General features: G+C 45.0%; 1 protein-coding gene across 2 annotated transcripts in view; it reads left to right on the top strand.

Annotated features, from left to right (window-relative positions):
- NELL1 (neural EGFL like 1) overlaps positions 1–18,716 on the top strand; it is a 619,484-nt gene that overhangs the window by 576,204 nt on the left and 24,564 nt on the right. Inside the window, exon 16 of one of the 2 annotated variants that reach the window (XM_016201668.2) lies at positions 3,912–4,052. The exons of the other annotated variant lie outside the window; for it this stretch is intronic. Coding sequence (XP_016057154.1) covers positions 3,912–4,052 — 141 coding nt within the window. The remainder of the gene's footprint in view (positions 1–3,911; positions 4,053–18,716) is intronic. 2 annotated transcript variants of the gene reach the window in all.

The following is an 18,716-nucleotide window of genomic DNA, read 5'->3' on the forward strand; positions in this document are numbered from 1 at the left end:
GCTGCTTTTATAAATCTGTAAGTAGCAAATCTGAGAGGGAGGATTATCAGATGAAGGAACAGATTCATCCAATTCAGGAGACCAGAATTTTGCAAGAATCAAAGGATTTGTTTGCAAACAGCTTTGGGTAGCAAATTCACTGTAGCTACCAAATAGGATTAGATGTGTTGCCTAGAGCACATGCTATGAAAAAACCTGAGTAGTCATCCGTTTTTTTGTTGTTGATAAAAAACTCAAGGTATAGGCGGGATCTTTTGCTGAAGGCAGTTATAACTCTAGGTCTTTTTGTGTCTTTTTGTTGCCTATTGTGTTGCCTTAAAAACCTCTAAAGATTAGACTTAGAAGCAAAGTATTAAACAGAAACGACATGACATCTTTTAAAGGTAAATCACGTGTAAAGATCGAAGGAACCCCATTACATTTAGTTTTGTGACATGACATTGTGTCTTTGTGGTTTGCAAACACCAGGAAATCTCGTGGTCTTCAGATCTCTATTATAGCTCTTTTCTGTGACTCCCTTCATTTAGTTCATTGTCACTTATTTTTTCATTCATTCATCTCCATGAACTTTGGGGGGGACACCTTCGTATTTCTAGATACTCACTATCATAAGAAATATAAACCTAAGATGTTGTCTCTTAGGTTTTTGAGAAATTTGTGTTTGAGTGATGGACAAAAGGAGACTAACTGTGATAAAGAGGGAGATGTGTCCTTACACGGATGTGCACGTAGATGGCTCCCTGGGGTGGGGGCTGGGTGCCTGCAGGAGCTGGAGAACGTGATACTGGCTGGGATTTGGAGGGCGAGTGTGTGTATCTCCTCCCCTTGGGTGTGAGCTCCTGGGTGTCAGGAATCGCGTCCTTGTTGCCTTTCCAGCCACCACCGCTCAGAATCATTCTTTACTCATGTGTCCAGCTCAGCCAATATTTACAGAATTGAATAAGTGTTATCTTTGCTTAAAACTTGCTTTCTTGACTTATCAACAAGATGACATGATAGACTAGAGACAAATACGGGTTCCAGCTAGTTCCTAACCTGGTGTCACCGTTCGTTAGCCGTGCGACCTGGGCTGTACCGCGAGTGTTTAATGTCGCCGACACTGGGCACTGAGGACACAGACAGGAGTAGTGTAGCTTCCACTCTCGAGCCCCCAGCACCTCTTGTTCCCCTGCCACGTCTTCAGGTCTGAAATTTCAACGCAGGCCTAGGACTTGTTACAAGAAGGGAAAATGGTGATTTTTCCCGTTTCCTTTGGGCCGGCTGACAGCCTGAGTGGCACAGCCCGGCTCATGCGCTCGAGGGACAGCCTCGGATTCCTGTGAACCCTCCGAGGCCCCGTCCCCAGAGCAGCTGTCGTGTATGTCTGCCTGTGGCAGGTGCTGACTGGGAGAAACAGATCTCTGAGGACAAAGGCTGCCGCAACCCATTTATAATTTTTAAAGCCCCCCAAATGTCACTGAAAAGCCTCCAAGTGTGTTCTGGATTGGGGTCTGTGGTGGCTGCTTCTAACCCTGCTGACTATGCAGAAGCAGCAGCCAGTTTTGTGAGCACGATGGAAATGCGAGGGCCTCTCAAGGAGTCTGGTTGCACAGGAAATGGAATTTTTGGCTTCAGCTGCAAACCTGGCACCCAGAACAGAAATGTGCAGCCTGGTCACCAGGTGCCAGTGCGAGATGAGCTGGCTCTTCCCAGCGAGCCCTGGCAACGCAGCTCCCAGACAGGGCAGCTCCGCTCCTTTCCTCATTCTCGGCGCAGGCCAGGGATCCCTGCTCTTGGGGCAAGTTGTAGATGGATAACAGTGCGATTGCCTTCACTCCCTGCCAGGGCCCTGCACAGACAACTCCTGTCCTGCCGGATCACGGGAGCTTTAATGCTCTCTCTTATCATTCCATTTCGAGAATAAAAATATCTGCAAATTTTTTCAGTATTTGCACATTGGTCACTACCACTCCTCCTTCTGGAAATTGCCCATCAAATTGAAGGCTGGAGGAATTATTTGTAACATGTTCGTATAACTCATCCCCCAGATTGGGTTGGTTTTGAGAGCGGAAGAGGCGGCAGATGTAAATGAGGCCTGACTCCGGCCAGCTAGGACATGGGATTTTTTATTTATTTGAGAAGCTTTGCTGTTGTATTTCCTGGTTTCCCACAATACTCACTGTGGCTGGATGGCTGTCACCTAAATATTCTTGGTGATCTCGAAGTGACAGGGCCTGTGGGGACCCTGACTGCCTTCCTAGCAGCTTCGGAAATAACGCCTGGGGTAGGATTTGTTGCTGCTCCGGTGCAGACAGTTCTTTGAGCTGAACATAGAGAAGTTACCTTTGAAAATCAGACTTCTGGTGATGTGTGTGTCCCTGGGTAACCTGTATTCAAAAGATACCCAACTGACTCCATAACCCAGGGTCAGCCTTACCTCTTGGTGAAACATCACCTGCGGTCACTCACTTTAGGGACCCGAGGTGTGTCCCACAGAACCTCGCACCTGTAAAATTTCAGAAATAATGGCATAGTTGTTGCATATTTATTTTCTGGGGATTTCATAATACATGTACACACAAGCTGACACCCTGGGTCCTGAGGGCTGACTGCTGTTAGAAACCTAAGGGACGCTGGATGTCAGAGGACTGCGTGGACCCAGGCACAAAAGCCATAAAGGAAGAAGATGGCAGTTGGCAGAACAAGCTAAAACTAATGCTGGAGTTGCCCGGAATAAAGAGCTGCACCTTCTCTCTCTTCACGTGGCTAAAACGCCATGCAATGGGAGCGACGGGTCTCAACTACATTTACAGCTCCGTGCACAGCTCAGGGCTCGTCTAGGTAACAGGACCACTGGTGGCTGATTGCCCTGAGCTGACGCCTACAGCAGGGAACTGGTGAAAAAGAGCCCAAAGAGGGTTTTAATCATTATGTTCTATGTCCCAATATTAATTAGATTTCTATTCATATAAGACTGCCAAGGTTCAGCTATTTCCAGGAGAGCAAGGGGACGATTCCCGGCCAACAGTGGCTGCATTCCAAGAAATAATTACCCGGCAGGAATGGGCTGACCTTGGCATCGTTATTGACAGCTCCTCTCTCTGCAAAGGTGTCAGCTCCTCCAGCTCAGAGGCAGCCTTTGGGCTTGAGAATCTATGCACGATCTAGGTGTTTGCTGATTCTAAAGAGCCTGATCCTGGAGCGAACACAGCCCAGGAGACTGGCCTTCATCAGGAATGCCTGGAGAATGACTATCTCTGGTTGACTGTCATAAATCTGTCCTCTAGTAAATCAGCAGTTTTAACAGAGTTAGAATAGTAGTTCCCAAACCGTGCTCCCCAGAACACCAGCTTCCAAGATATTAAGGAATCCCCCCAAAGAAAACATTCCCCAGACAAATATATTTGGGAAACAGGGTATATATTCTCCTTTCTTATGTTTTGCAGGGCATATAAATTTGATAAGTCTCTGAGACTGCACTATAAAAAACTTCAGTTTAACACTGTTGAATCCAGAGTTTCCTGAACTTATTTGTTTATGGATATGATCAAAGAATGCCAAATAATATCTGGAATTACTACTTTGGAATTATTGAATCAGAGAAAAGGCATATGCACTCAGTAACAGAACTGTGCCAAACATCCTCAATTTAGTTTTTGATGACTCAGAAGCCTACAGCTTTTGCAGTTGGGAATGTCTTCGTGACCATCAGCTGTCCTTCATGGTTCCATATACGAGACAGCGCCTGAAAATGAAACCTTCAGCTTGGATTCTGGGAAAAGCATGCTTTAGTTCTTCCCGTAATTTGCATCTTAGGTGACTTAACGCGTTATAATTGATATGTTGACATGAGCATGTTTTAGGTGTTTACTGAAAGGTTAGTGTTGAAAGAAATTAATGTCCTGGTGGGCTTGTGTTTTTCTCTGAGGCAGATATTGATGAATGTACAGAGGGGATCATTGAGTGCCACCACCATTCCCGCTGCGTTAACCTGCCAGGGTGGTACCACTGTGAGTGCAGAAGCGGTTTCCATGACGATGGGACCTATTCACTGTCCGGGGAGTCCTGTGTTGGTAAGCAGCTTTCAGCCAAGCCCTCCATCCTTCAGGACCTTCGCAGGAGGGGCCGCCGGCTTTGGTACACTATTCAGCTCCTGGTGTTAAAATATGACCCCTCACTGGTTAAACCCATCAATTTTCAAATTTCCTCCCTCTGCAATTCAGGGATTAGACCAAGGATTATGCGGTGTGGGGTTTAGAATTTTTATACAGAAACTGGGGCAGGCAGGGGACAAAGCCTGGGTCTGTCTGCTAAGGCGTTTAGTTCTCTCTAAGGGACATCATGGTGGCTTGTTGGGATTTTTAACTGTTTGAGACACAGCTGTGGGAAAGAAGAAAATGCTGCTGGACTTTGAAAGTTTGGTTTAAATCACAGCTTTTGTCCTCTCTGAGCCTTCACCTGTAAATATGCAAGAATGTGGATAGATACACACGTGCACCGTTAGGATTAAATGGGATACCGTGCATTTAAAGATGGTAAGCGCTGAGTTGATACACAGACAGACAGTGGCATTAACCTTATTATCGTCGCTGTCACCACCATCGTCCTTGCAAGGTCCCCTTTAATCGCTTTTCTGCTTGTGGTTCTATTAGATGCTGAGTGGAGGAAGTTAACAGATGCAGCTCCTCACCTTCAGGACCTTACGACTTTCCTGAAACCCAAGCAGCTGATCAAAAATGTAATTGTTTCTATGAGAACCTTGGCCGGTCCGGTGGACTCGGCTGAATTCTTAATGCCGGTTTGCGCAGCCCTCTCGGCCAGGCCCCCTCACCATGGGTTCCCAGAGCGCAGGCTGCTGAATCAGACTCTGCCGTCTGCTCGTTGCATCTCTCTCGTTCCAGAGGTCGCTACAGAGAGCGACTTAGTGTTTGTCTAACTTCTCCCCTGAGATTGCCTCAAAGCAGAGGTGAATTCGGGACTGAGGGGCAACAGCATGAATTACCGAGCATAGTTCTGACGTTACTGTTGAGTCCTGCGGGGTCCTTGTTACAAGCATGGGCCCTTGAGCCAGGTTCCCTGCGGTCACGGCCCAGCTCTGCCCCCTCCAAGTAGGTTACCTTGGGCAAGGTCTTATCTGGTCTGTACCTCCTAGGAGTGTTGTGAGAATTAATCGTATCGATATCTGTTAAATGTTCAATAGCTGTTAGTTATGATGATCTTAAGCGTCCCTGCCTGTTCAGCACTCTGTCCCATTCTCTGTCCCGGTTTCCTCTCTTGTTAATGCAGCCTCGGCGAGAGGTTTGCATTAATCCCGGCTCTTCACGTTCTTGCTTTACGTACAGCTCGGAACTTGTGTGTCTGTGCAGCTCCGTGTAAACAGTGTTGTGTGCACTGGACTAAGTCAAGCGGCTCGTGTACCACCAGGCCCCCGGGAAGCGCTCTTCGATGTCTTCATAGGAGTCATCACTCCTCCCTCTGCTAACCAGAGCTGTTTCTGGTGTGAGTTTGTAGAGCTTCACTTATTCCACTGTGTGCGAGTTACGTGCTCTCTGAGAACTGTGAGAACAAAACAGGCTTTATTCCTCTGTCTCTCCAGTGATACCCTTTGGTCGTTGGTGTTCGATAAGTGAGAAGATGCAACCACGTCACACACCCACTAAGGAAACGCAGCCACAGAGAGGATGAGACCTTGCTCCCTGCCACACGGCTGTTTTCATACAAGTGGAGACTTGAGCCTGGGTCAGGGGTGACTCTGATCCCAGATCCCAGGGAGAGTCCCCGTTTATTCCTGTCATTCTGGTATAACTATCAATTACATCAATCAGTGCCCCGTCACTCTCATAAGCATCCCTGACAGGATGACAGATGTCACAGTCCCCTCCCCTGCGGATTTCTCTCTGCTGTGCCGAGTGGCGTGCCTGGGGGAGGGGGAGACACGAGCTTCTGCATTCTTTGGGGAGGCTCTTTGTTCGTCCATGAACTGGCGGTCCCTGGTCTGGCAGGAAAACCTCAGCAAACTGGGCCCCTTGGCAAGGGAACAGAGCTGTTCTTACTAGGGGCCCTTCTAACTTGGGTAATGGTTACGCTGAATTCTCTTCTACCTTTGTAAATGGGTCTTCGTAAGAACAGAAATAGGAGCATCATTTAGTTTTTCTTTGGTAGCTCAGGGAACTCTGCTGGATCAGAGTTATTTCTCGGTGAAAGAGATGTATAAATCAGATCGTGCCACTTTTTACTTTCCACCTTCTGTTGCCTTCCCACTGAATGTAAGATAAATTTCTAATGTTTCCGCATGGCCTTCAAGGCTAACTCTTGGACTCGTGCCCTATATGTGTTAGCCTTTTTCATCTTCTCACACCTTGAACGTGACAGTGAACTCACCTGGTTTCAGGGCCTTTGCTGTTCTCTGTGTCTGGAACATTCAACTCCTGTCTTTCCACATTACTCTGTTCTTTTTTTTTTTTGGTTAAATTCTCATCTGCAGTGCCACTTTTTCAAGAAGATGATCCTCGTATCACTGTATCTATCACTCACTCTCTTCCACGTCTTCTGTAACGCCTTCTGTTCTCAAGTTTACTGTGCACACACATGTGTAATTGTCTTCTGCCACACACATGCCAGTTCCCTGAGGACAGAGACCTTGTCTGTCTCCGCTGCACCTCCAGCCACTAGAACAGTGTAGGCACATAGTAGGCATTTGATGCATGAATCATTGAAGGAACAGACAGGCAAAACCATGTCAAGTCAGGTTTGTTTTCTATTTAGTTTTACGTAACTTGCTCTGTAGAGTGTGGCACATTACACAAGATGTTAAATATCACAAAATCATGTGAGTCTTATCATTTAGAAAAAAGTATTTGACAATAACCATCGCATCGGCACAGTGTTAAGCCTTTTGGGAATATGGGTGTGACTGAAGTAAGATCTCATTCTTGAGGGATTCATGACCAGAAATTTTATGAATCATCAGAGCGTATCTTAATGGCACTGAAAATGATCACATCAGAGGAAGCCCTAAATAACACCAGTTACTAATGCTTACATTAAAAAATAGTGTCTAAAACAATCTTTAAAAATATTTTTAAGTGTTTTAGCAACATGTACTCAGCTGTGCTTTTCCCCCAGATAATAACATGTACTCAGCTATGCTTTTCCCCAGATAATAGCAGGAATGGCATATGTTAGGAACTCAAATGTGGCAATTGTCGGCTTTTAGGAGCACAGTTGCAAGTCACTCCCTGCCATTTTTGGTTAGCTGAGGATAATTACACCTGCTCTAGTGACTCCATCAGTTCCTGTAAGCGTCGGTGTTATTGATGTCATAAAGAGCGGCGCCTGTGCCAGATTTACTCTTTCGTGACAAAATGTTTAAGATTTGCCTGTTTCTCCTAAACTACATCATGTAATTGAAGACATGACTAGTCTTAGCTATTGTAGAGGCAGGCAGAATTGCCATTCTTAAAGAGTTTAGCAAAGTCCCTCTCCCTCTCTCCCCCTCCCAATTTTTAGTGTATCTTTATAATTCCAGGAAAGTGGGGCACACAAAAATTAGCCAAGCGGTATTTGCGGAATAAGATAACAGTGACCCGTTCCGTGCACTCAGTGTTTGGACACAGTGGTGGGAATCAGTGATTCTTATTTGAAGAGGAGTTGTGAGCAATTGCTTCTTTATCTTGGCATAATTATCTGGGTCATTTAGAAATGAGAACTGATATATAATTAACAGTGGCATGTATAAAGAGCAGGATTTACATATTTTGAAAATAGATTCCCACTCCCTGGGATGTCAGGCCGTCCCCATGGTCTGTCTTGCTCGCCACGTGCGTCTTCTGCTCTCCCGGGCGCCTCCCACGCTCTGCCTGGGTCGTCAGGCCCGCTCGGATACACCCTTCACTCTTTCCAAACCCCGTCCTCTCCTTTCTCCACTCCTTTGCTTGTCTGCTTTCCCCTGACCATCCCTCTATCCCTATGTCCACATGTCAAAATCCTGATGAGGCCCTTCCCCCTAAACCAGTCATTCTCCTTAAACCTGCTTTACAACAGATTCCCGAGTAGCTTTCAAAAATACCTGCAGTGGGACAGCAAAGGGCTTCAACTGTACTCTAGACTATGGAGAGCTGATGAAAAAAGACAAGCCTGATACGGTAAGTTTCATAAAAGAGGTACAGACATATAAGTGTGGGGACATATAAGAGGGAAGCTTGTTTTTTTATTAGAGAAAATATATGACAGTGATTTTCTACATTAGCTGACTATTTCTAATCATTTGGAGACTTAAAATAATGACCTCACTCTAAGTCCCATTTAAAGATGAGGAAAGTTTCCAAGGATTAAGAGAGCTTGCTCCAAATCCCATAGCCCATAAATGGCACACACAGGCCATAATCCAAGTGTGTTTGTTTTCAAAGCTTCTGCTTGTAATACAGCAATACTGTGATGCTTTCTGGACGGGAGTAAGATCGGTGATGAGCGCACCGGTAGAGAAGATGCTACGTAGAGAGAGCAGCAGGAGGTCAGGGAGACAAGGCAAGGGGCGAATGAGAGAAAATGAGCGCGGCCCAGGTGGAGAGATGCACAATCCTGTCTGGACCAAGAGCATCGGGTTACGTTACCCACTGAACTCAGGGTCTGGGGCAGGAGGAGGAAAGTTAGAACGCTATTAAAACAAAACTCTTCCTAAGCATCGTGGTGGTGTTTTATGTATTTTATCCATAAAAATAAAACTGCCGTGGTCTTAGCACTAATCTAGATGGTGTGGAAGATGCAGAGACTTCATTCTTTAGGGAGTTTAAAACACCGAGTTGGGGACAAACGTCAGCATACGTGTACTGACCAGTGGCATTCTGATACAGTTGTAATTAACTGTGAAACTGTCAACATTGTAAAATATGTAGGTAACTAGGGAAGAGAGTGATCAGAGAGAACCAAAGACGGTCATTCCAGACTGCACGGGGACGGTCGGGCCCGAGGGATGGGAGGGTTTAGGGATATCACAGGTATAAAAAATATTAGTAATAGCTAAGATTAACTGATTAGTCTGCTTCATGTTGTAGGCGCTCTTCTGAGAGCTTTACACTTCCCAATTAGTATTATCCTCAAAACAAGTCCCCCGGGGGGAAATTGTTATAATCTCTGCTTAATGGACAAACTGAGTCACGAAGATGTCCGGGACGTCGTGCACGGTCATTTAGCGATCACCTGGTACATTTCCTCTGCCAGGAAATGTTAGTCAACATTCTTTCGAAAGACCGCATTCATGTTTAAGATTTTCGAAATATTCAGCAACAAGAATGTTGCTTTCTCGTATTACCTGTTCAGGTCTTTTTAGTATAGACCTGAAGCGATAGTGCAATAGCCAGACACTACTCGTGGGGTAGGTGTCCAGTGAGGGGAACACGTCCAGCGGCACAGCCACGTGTGACAGAGCCGTGTTTTTTTCCTGCTCCCACAATTGCTTCAGCCAGTTGTTTAGTAACTGGAGATAACTTATGAAAGGATTAAGTTAAGGTGTGACTAGTGATGCTTTTTCAGCTAATTGCCTCATTTTTTACTTCATTGTGTTCTTGTAGATATGGCCTGGTATAAAGTACATGATTTCTTAATTTAGTTTATTTTGCATGTGTGTATAGAGGAAGCGTTGCTCCAAGCCAGTGTACTCTGGGGGCCATCATATAACTGAGCCAAAGGTAGATATCTAGGATGGGGGCCAGCTAAGAGGTCACCTGGGTGCATCAGCATGCTCCCTGCTGAAAGGTGGCCTCAGGGTGATGGGAAGGTCCAATACTGCTATGTGATGGTGTCCAATCACCGTTATGGGGATCAAAAGCTTATGAGTCAATAAGACAGGCATGCCTGAGAGGCAGGTGAGGAAGCTGGCCCCCCTGCCCTCAGCAGCCGAAGCCCGAGTGACTTACTGTCTCCTGTCGCAAAGCTGCACTGAACTACGAAGCACAGCTCTGCATTGTAGGCCACATATTTTTGAGTGGAGTCTGGTTTCCACTTGGCATAAAGAGAGCAAAACCAAAGTGATTTTGACCAACTGAAGCCTTTTCTTTTCCCTATAGTTGACATCAGTGGTGAAAACCCAGCTGGAGCAGTGACCAGCAGAGCATTTATCCATCTCTGGATCTTAGGATGCTAATGCTGGGGTATTTTTCTACAATAGGTTCTATGAGGAAGTATATTTGGGAAATTCTAAATTAATGGAACTTAGCTGGTGTATTTACTGCAGGAGTTTTCAGAGCCTTTACTATGCATTGTTAGTGGCCCAAATTTATTTGGCTTTAAAACTCTTTTTTCTCCCAAGCATCTTGTGGACTAGGCACTCTGCAGTATATACTAACTGAAAATTTATGAATGAATATAGCCTACTCTAGGAATTTCTGGAAAACCTTCATTGTTCAGTATCATTGAATTAAATGAACTGCTCAAAAGAGGGGTTTTTTGAGCTCTGTGACAAAAATTTATTGAGCACACTTCTTGAGCTTTAAGTACCAGCGATTTCTACACTATTATTTAATTTTGTTGTGAGGGACTCATTAACATAGGACTTTTTGTCAATTACTTTCATTTTTGCTGTAATCATTAAAAAATGTAAATCACTCAACTCTACCATCCTGTATTGAGTGATTTTTCTAAAGGCTTTTTGGATCTGAATAGCCATCCTGTCTCTAAGCTAAATGGTGTCAGCCCCTATGTTTTTGAGAAACACAGTTCTCCTTTGAATAGACATTTTGTCTCCTTTCATTTTGCCAGCCTGCCCTCTAGTTATTTAATAATATCTTAACGATTGCTCTCCTTTCCGCTGTGCTAAGTGAACCCTTGGTAATGTCATGTCTCAGGCCACAGCAACTCAGAAGCAGTAATTAGAAGCCAGTTGCTTATTTAGACTCTGGGGATGTAAAGAGGAGTGATGCCGGCCTCCAGAGGCACTCGGGGACAGTTTTGTGCTGCTTGAATAGGCCCAGTGGGAGTGCTGAGAAGGGGAGGCGGTGGAGACCCGCGGGTGCTGTGAGGAAGGCTTTATTGGAGGGGTGGGATGGCCGACCAGTACAGGAGAAATAACAGTGGCTGATACACAGGAAAAGACTGACATTTTCCCCTAAAAGTTGCTTTGCATTGTGGTTATGGCTTTCTTGAAGGCCTCCTGTTCACTACAAACTTGACATTTTTGGAAAGATCAAGCAACAATAGAGGCACTTTGATTTTTTTTTCTGCACAGGATCTTGAAGCTTATGCCCTGCAAAATCTTCTTTATAGGTTTTAAATGGCTTTTTTTGGTACTTTTTTTCTGAATAGCTGGCAATTCCAACTGAGTGACAACAGAATGAATAAGGTATTCCTGAAAAATAGTTGCCTGAACTAAGTGCCTATGAGCTCAGTGTTCTCTGGGGCTCTGGGCAACAATTCTAGAAGTGTGATCCTCAGGCCAGCAGCATCAGCATCCCCCGGGAAGTTGTTAGAAATGGAAATTCTCTACCCCACCCCAGACCTCCTGAATCAGCAAATCTGGGGATCAGGCTTGGAGATCTGTTTTTTCATGAGCCCCATTTAGCTGATTCTAGTCCCCTCACATTCAAAAACCATTTCCTTGGGGTCCTTTGAGAGCCTTCAGAGGTGTCCACGAATGCCCTGAGACCACATGCAGGTGTGTGCGTGTGCGTCCTTGGGAGGAAGCAGAACCAGTTATCACTGGCATCTCAGAATGACACTGACCCCAGCAATGTAGAAACCATTGTTCCATGTAGTTGTCAGCTTCCTGCCTCCTGAAGTGCAATGCGAGCAAATGTTTCATTGCAGAGACTTCTGGTTTGAGTGTCTTCGAGCCAGAGACCCTATCTATGCAGCAACGTAGAAATCAGCTTCTACAGCATCTTTGAAATGAATATTGAATTGTTTGTTTTAGTCCGAGGTTACTCACTGCTCTGAAATATTTACCTGTGGATTTATGAGCAGGGAATTTTAACCTGCTCTGCTCAGATCAAACAAAACACTGTGAGCATCAGGTCGCCATCCACTTGTTCAGCGAGCATTTCTTGTGAGGGTGGGATCTGTGCTAACCCGTGTGGGAGTCTCAGACACACAGAGAGGAATGTCTTTCCTGTCTAGAGTGGGGAGGGAGGAGGTGGGCAGGGATTAGGGGAGGTTGGGCTGTAGAACAGCTAGATCCATAAATAAATAAAAATAAGAGACTTTAAGAAAAAAGCGACTAACTCCTCTTGGGATTGGGGCATGAGGGGGGGATGGCAATGTATATGAGAATCTTCCACAGAAAATATATTTTCGCTGGGTCTATAGGATCAGTGTTTCTCAAAGTTGTTGAAACGTTTATTTTTGTGTGCAAACACTTTGATACTTTTAAAGATGCAGCTATTTTTAATTTAAATACAGCTATATTGATATAGTCATCTTCTTGACAAAATCTCATACCCTCTACTTGGATCATTGTGGTCTTCTGCACACCTGTGCAAATCTGTTCTTATTCCTTATGCTCGAAATGCTTTCTCCCCTCACCCAAAAAAGCGGGGCCATTAGAATTAGTTGGCTACTGACCACGATCATGATCAAGAAACCAGTACTTGCTAACATGTTGTCTTATAGTTCTCATAACAACTGTTCACGTTTGTTATGATTCCCCATTTTATAGATGGACAAACTGAAGATCAGAGAGGCCTGAATGGTCCTTTGAGACACGGTAACAATGTCTCTGGTGAGAAACTGAGATATGACTTACTAAAGCCGTTAGTGGGAACACGTGTAAGTGAAACATGGACTCAAATCCAACTCTCTGCCGGTTCCTGGACACGTGGCCTTGTAGCAACTCAAACTGGGTCATTGTCCTGCTCAACTCTTTGCAATAGTGAGATCGTGGTAGGATCAGACTATTAGCCTAGCTTCCCTTTGAAGAGACCTAGGCAGGGAAACAGGAAGATGCTGTTGTAATGGTCCAGGCATAGACATGGGCCGGAGTGAAGAAGCTGCCTCGTGCGACACATCGATCGACCATAAGGATGCTGCCTGCCTCAGTTAAGCGCAGAGGCAGGGAAGTGGCAGCTTACAGCAGCAGGAAGGCGACACTGGCCCGTGCGAATCCCATCTGGGTTTGTTAACTGGCCCTCCCTGGAGTTAGGCTCCTGTCCTTCCAAGGACACTGGGAGGCAGGGCTTCTCTTCAGGTGTAGCCTGGGACACGCGGGCGGAAATTTCTTTTGGCAGCCTTGAGCTTTCCCAGCAGCACCTTACGGGGCCGGAGTCACTGAGATGCGGCCTCGGGCTGTTGGAAACGATGCTGGTGTTCTATAATGTGCCAAGGCGGCGTGGGCAAAGTCGTTGGTACTTAGATCCCACAGTGTTTACAGGATGGGAACGGGGCCGAGAGTTGCTCATGGAGAGAATCTCTCAGTGGCCTCCTTTGCTTTTCGTGGGAAACCAACTTAGTTTTGCCCCTTAATAGTTTTAACCTTCCCTAGGATAAAACACACAGAAAGGCGTACTCAGAATAAACAGAACTTATCTCCCAAAGTCTGGAGCAGACAGGGCTCACTCCTCCTATTCCTCGCTTCATTTTCCCTTGACCTCACCCAATCCCTTCTAGATCTTTCCAGAGAATATTCCTTTAAAATAGGAGGCAGCCCCAACTCTGTTTATACCAAATCAGTTGATACCAAATCAGTTGATTAGGAAGAGAAATCTGAAGAGAGGAAGATCCTAGAGAAGAAATTATCTGAGAAAAGACACCACGAGATCACATTAAGATTTGTTTGTAGCGCGATGGTCTAAGGGCTCGAGCCCGCATCTCAGTGACCCCAGCCCCTGTAAGGCGCGGCCCTTTGGGGCCATGGTGGTCCAGAGTGTTGTCCTCAGTCGATCAATGATCACGACCCTACCTCTCCTCACAACTGGGACAGTTCCTGGGAGAGGTCTGCCCACTTCCTGGAAGTAAGGGACCCACATGGACAAAGTGGTGAAAGGAAACAATAAATAGTAGCCATGGAGGTCTTTGAATTCTCGGGGATTGTAATGAGACCCTCTTGTTATTTCCACTGAGACATGATTCTTGACAATGTTTTTCCACCTTTGATTTCTGTGTAGGTTGCAGGGTGTTTCTGGTAGTAAATGAAATTACTTTGTGACCTCTCTGTGCCTAAAACCTTTCCTTGGTGTAGGAGAGAGGAAATTATTTCTCATCTGACAACTTGCTTGAGAGAACGATTTGTCCAAACAGAGAGTCAGTTTTGGTTTCACCCCGGCTGGACTCCTCCTGCATATTTGTCACTCGGGGTTGCGCTGCCCAAGCCTCAGGGCACCCCAGGAAACCCCACTGCTCCCTTCGCAACTTTCCCTCTTTGGCACCTGCTTGCAAATACTTCTTAAGAGGAAACTAGAGATGTTTTAATAACTATGGAATGTTTAGAAAACTGTTTCGTTCTAAGAAATCCCTTTTTATCCTGAAGCTGGGCTTTTCCATTCAAATCTATCCTATTCTCCATCTGTCACCTCTCATATTCTAGCTCAGTCCTACAAAGAGGAAAAGTACTCACATAAGGTCGAAAGTGGACAAGATCTCAGAAAACATTTTATGCTACTCCTATATTTAACCTAAGAAAATAGTGAGGACCCAAAGGACAGGATTCTTCCTTAAATCATAGCTCAACCAGATTCCAACTGACCACATTTTTCCATTTCTTAGGAGGTGACATACACTGTAAAAGGTGCAGTGGGAGACACACAGAGAAATAAACCAGAATATTACTTTTGAATCAATAAGAAAAATAGAAAAGTATGTTCACAGCTAAGCACACAAGGTAACATAAAGAGATATAGTAACAAAATTAAAGTGCAGGAGAGGTAATTATTTTCAGTCGAGGGTGAAATTTTGTTAAAGAGATTAAACAACACAATGAATGTAAAAAAAGAATGTATATGGCCCAGGGTTAGGCATTGAGCAACTTGTAAAAACATATCTGCTCTACTTCTCTGTGATGCAGATGTAGCTATGCTATAACCCCCCTCACCTATAAGCAGATATAAAAATGAATATGTCTAAGGTCATTGGCATCAAGACTGTAGCCTCTATGCAGTAAAATTCTCTGTGCATAGCAAGTATTCCTATATTTATAGATTTTTAAAATTTATTCTCTCCTTGGTTAGAATGGAATTGATTTTAAACAGATTTTATCACTAGTTAAGCATTATTTGTCCATGGCAGAAAGCAAACCAACTTGATATAGAAGGCTGCTCTGCTCTTATTTTACTCTGGTTTTCCTACCTAGAAGAAACTGTTTTCTCCATCTGTAGTAAGATGCCTGAATGTGTACAGCCTATAAATAAAATGTAGTCAGTGACCCAGGCAAGTTCGTGGAGTGTCAGCAAACGATTCTTTCAATATTGGTCACGTGGCATTAGCCCAGGTCTACTGACTGGGGCTCATGGGAGAGCCGGAGGCCAGCGTTCCTGGGTTCGGCTGTCCGATGTACTGATCAAGCCCGTGAAAATTCATGTGAGAATTCAGAATTCAAGTGGAAATCCTCAGTCAGCAGGTGGAGGCGGGGTGGCTGCATAATTAGAGGTCAGGGCTAGTGGTGCAGATTTGAATATATCCTAAAGACTGGAATTCATGAGATGAGTTGATTTCTATGAGAGGGAAAATAGACAAACAATCCAAACAGAAACAACAAGAACAGCCCCTGATCACTTTTGAGCAATTACTATAAAGTAAGCATGCACTTACTGAAATTACCAGATTATCTTGGGGGGGGGGGGTTAATTTTAATCAACATTTTTCAAATGATAGGGCCAGTGCTGAGCATTAGACATATTTTCGTCATACAAACAATATGTTGCAAGGATAGGACTGTGATGCAGTGACTCACTTATTTCCTTTGCCTGGAACGTTCCTGATTTTGGCTATGAAAGTCATCTATCTCAGGGACCCCCTCAGTCCCAGGCAAACTGGAACAACAGGTCACATTAACTGGCACCCATAGCTGCTGGGTTCCAAACCTTAAGCTTTTCTTTTTTTTTTTAAATCCTCACCTGAGGATATTTTTTCCATTGCTTTTCAGAGAGAGTGGAAGAGAGAGAGAGAGAAACACCAGTATGAGAGAGACACATCAGTTGGTTGCTCTCAACGGGGGCCAGGGATCGAGCCTGCAACTGAGGTACATGCCCTTGGCCGAAATCGAACCCAGGACCCTTCAGTCTGCAGGCCGATGCTCTAGCCATTGAGCCAAACCGGCGAGGGCCAAACCTTAAGCTTTTAATTGGTATGTTATACTGCTTCTACTGAGGATCGATGAACCAAAAACCAGAGATGGGACCTTAGGAAATGTTACTAACAAAAACTGGGAGACGACTATAAGGTCCATACTTTGACAGGTCATGTCTACATCCTTTCTCCGTTTTACCCCCGGTCCATAGCACAATGTCTGAGACGGAGCAGATGCTCAATAAATAGACGTGTAGCGAGTTCATTGATGATTGGTTACCAGTGACTGGAGGAATTAAGAAACAAGAGAATTAATACGCCAATATTATATCCTGCAAGGGTCTGGAAGGGAGCTCGTAGGCTGAAGTAGTTAATACCAATATTTATTCAGTAAAAGGTGCTGATCTTGCAAACGAGCGGTCATGAGAACCTGCGGGATTCAGGCTTTGTCGAGAGGGTCACACAGAAGCTTACAGATGTTTGGGAGAGAGGGAGGCGCATGCACTCGTGCATGGGGCGGCTGCTAGTTGCAGACACTGGGAAGCAAGACCTGCACCTAAGGAGCAGATGAGCTAAGGGTGAGCCGAGCAAGGCGTTTTCTCTCTCCTTTGCCTCAGAGAGTCTGCACAGTGAAACGAAAACGGGAGGACTCCCTACAGCAAAACTGCACCCTGAGCAGTAAGAGGCGCTCCATAGGACAGGGTTTCTCCCTCGCTCCAGAAAGACTGGCGGCGGTAACCAAGGCCGCGGGGGTGACACTGGAGGGCACAGGAACGTCTTCCTAGGAGATGCCTAACAGCCTCTCCGACAGGTGAAGCTGTAGTTCACTAATCTTTCAGTCTCTCCCTTTTCGGGCTGAACCCCGCCCCTGCCACTAAAGCAGGATGGGCTTGAGGCCCTCGCTACGCTGGTCAGTCCCTTCTGACTTTTCCTAAGGGGGTCAGCCCATTCTTAATAGTGTTCTCCGAAAGGCAGGTGATATATCCAAGTGGGGGATGACCGGCATGGGATGGAGCGTGGCTGTCACCTCTTGTTCTGACCTGAAACATACTGCGCAGCTTGAAATGTCATTAGCCTTGCAGGCTGCAAGCCCCCCCAGGCCTCAGATGTCTCTGCTTGTTTCTCCCACTTACTTTGCTGATGTGCAGCCTGTATATTTTTCCCCCTGTAATTTTCTCTCTGCCGCTGTAAAAGAAGCAGTACTGCGTTAGCCGTGGGGGAGGCCTCCGTGCTCTATCTTTTTTATCATTAATAAGTCCCCCCAGGTCTGTTCTCATTTCCAAGCTACTAATGTCTGGTAATGATTTCCAAGTCAGAACACACACAACTGTATAGTCGAACCCCAGGTTAAATTTGGTTTTCTGACACATCACCTGTTTTGAGTTTGAAAGTACAACTAGACGTGTTGTGAAAATTACTCAAGAGAAAGGAGAAAGGGGTATAATAAAAAAGTTCTCTCCTTTGACCTACCCACTACCACACCACTGGGGAAAAAACGTTTCCCTTGATCTCTGAAATCAACTTGTAGAAGTTTCAGCTCCCGAGGCAGGTACGGTTACAGTTGTTACGCTGTTAAAACTTCTGCAAAGCCACTTCTTTCTTGAAGGGTAGGAAAATTGACTGGGGCTAGGCTGGGATTGGTTTGCTTGCTGCGGGTATCAACATCTCTGAATTATATTTTCCTCCATGCTCAAGCATCCTAAGAACCTCAAAATAAAGAACAAAGCGGACCGACTAGGCACAACCAGACTTTTTTTTTTTTAAACAAAATTGAGTACAGTGGTGGCTTTCAGAATCTGTGAAAAATAGCAATGCAGGAAACTTAGTTCTAATGTAAGCTTAGCCATGGAATTTTATTGAAAAAAAATTTCATCTGAGCATGGAGCATTGAAATAATGAATGTGCAAGGAGAAGCACAAGGAGATCACAGAGCCATTACTTACAATGAGAAAAAAGCAAGTACACTTTAATGATTCTAGATTCGTGTGTGGAATGTTTTGCCTGATTTTTGTTTCGTTGCCTCTTTGTCATCGGAGGTCTGATGATGTGGGTAAATATCATGGGCGAATGTCTTTGTGTTTGCTCAGCGGAGAACAGTTGCTGTTTGTAAATAGGATGCATCCTCTCTTTGGATGCCTTGGGACATGTATAATAGATTAAGTTGGTTTTATGCAGAGCAAACAGGTCTGTATTACCAAGAATATGAGTAATGTCGGTTTCCATAATTGCTAACATCTGGCTTTCCATAAATCTGTTAAATTGCATGGAAGCAGAATGAGATTTCTGTGTCATAAGTAAAGCAATTACATGGAACTCTGTAGGCAATGGGGTTCTATATTCAGCTGTGAAATCCTTTCATTCCGGAGCGACGAAAGCAAATCCAGGGTTTTGCACCTTGCTGTGAGTGCACACACTAGGTGTGTTCATCTTTATGCTCAGGGTTCTTCATTTATGAGGGGAAAACACTGCCAATACGCTTGCAACTTTGTGACACCAAACAAATGTTGAAAAAGCGTATTATAGTTGGGCAT

The sequence above is a fragment of the Miniopterus natalensis genome, chromosome 11 (assembly GCF_054644295.1).
Source record: "Miniopterus natalensis isolate mMinNat1 chromosome 11, mMinNat1.hap1, whole genome shotgun sequence".
In the NCBI taxonomy this organism is placed as follows: domain Eukaryota; kingdom Metazoa; phylum Chordata; class Mammalia; order Chiroptera; family Miniopteridae; genus Miniopterus; species Miniopterus natalensis.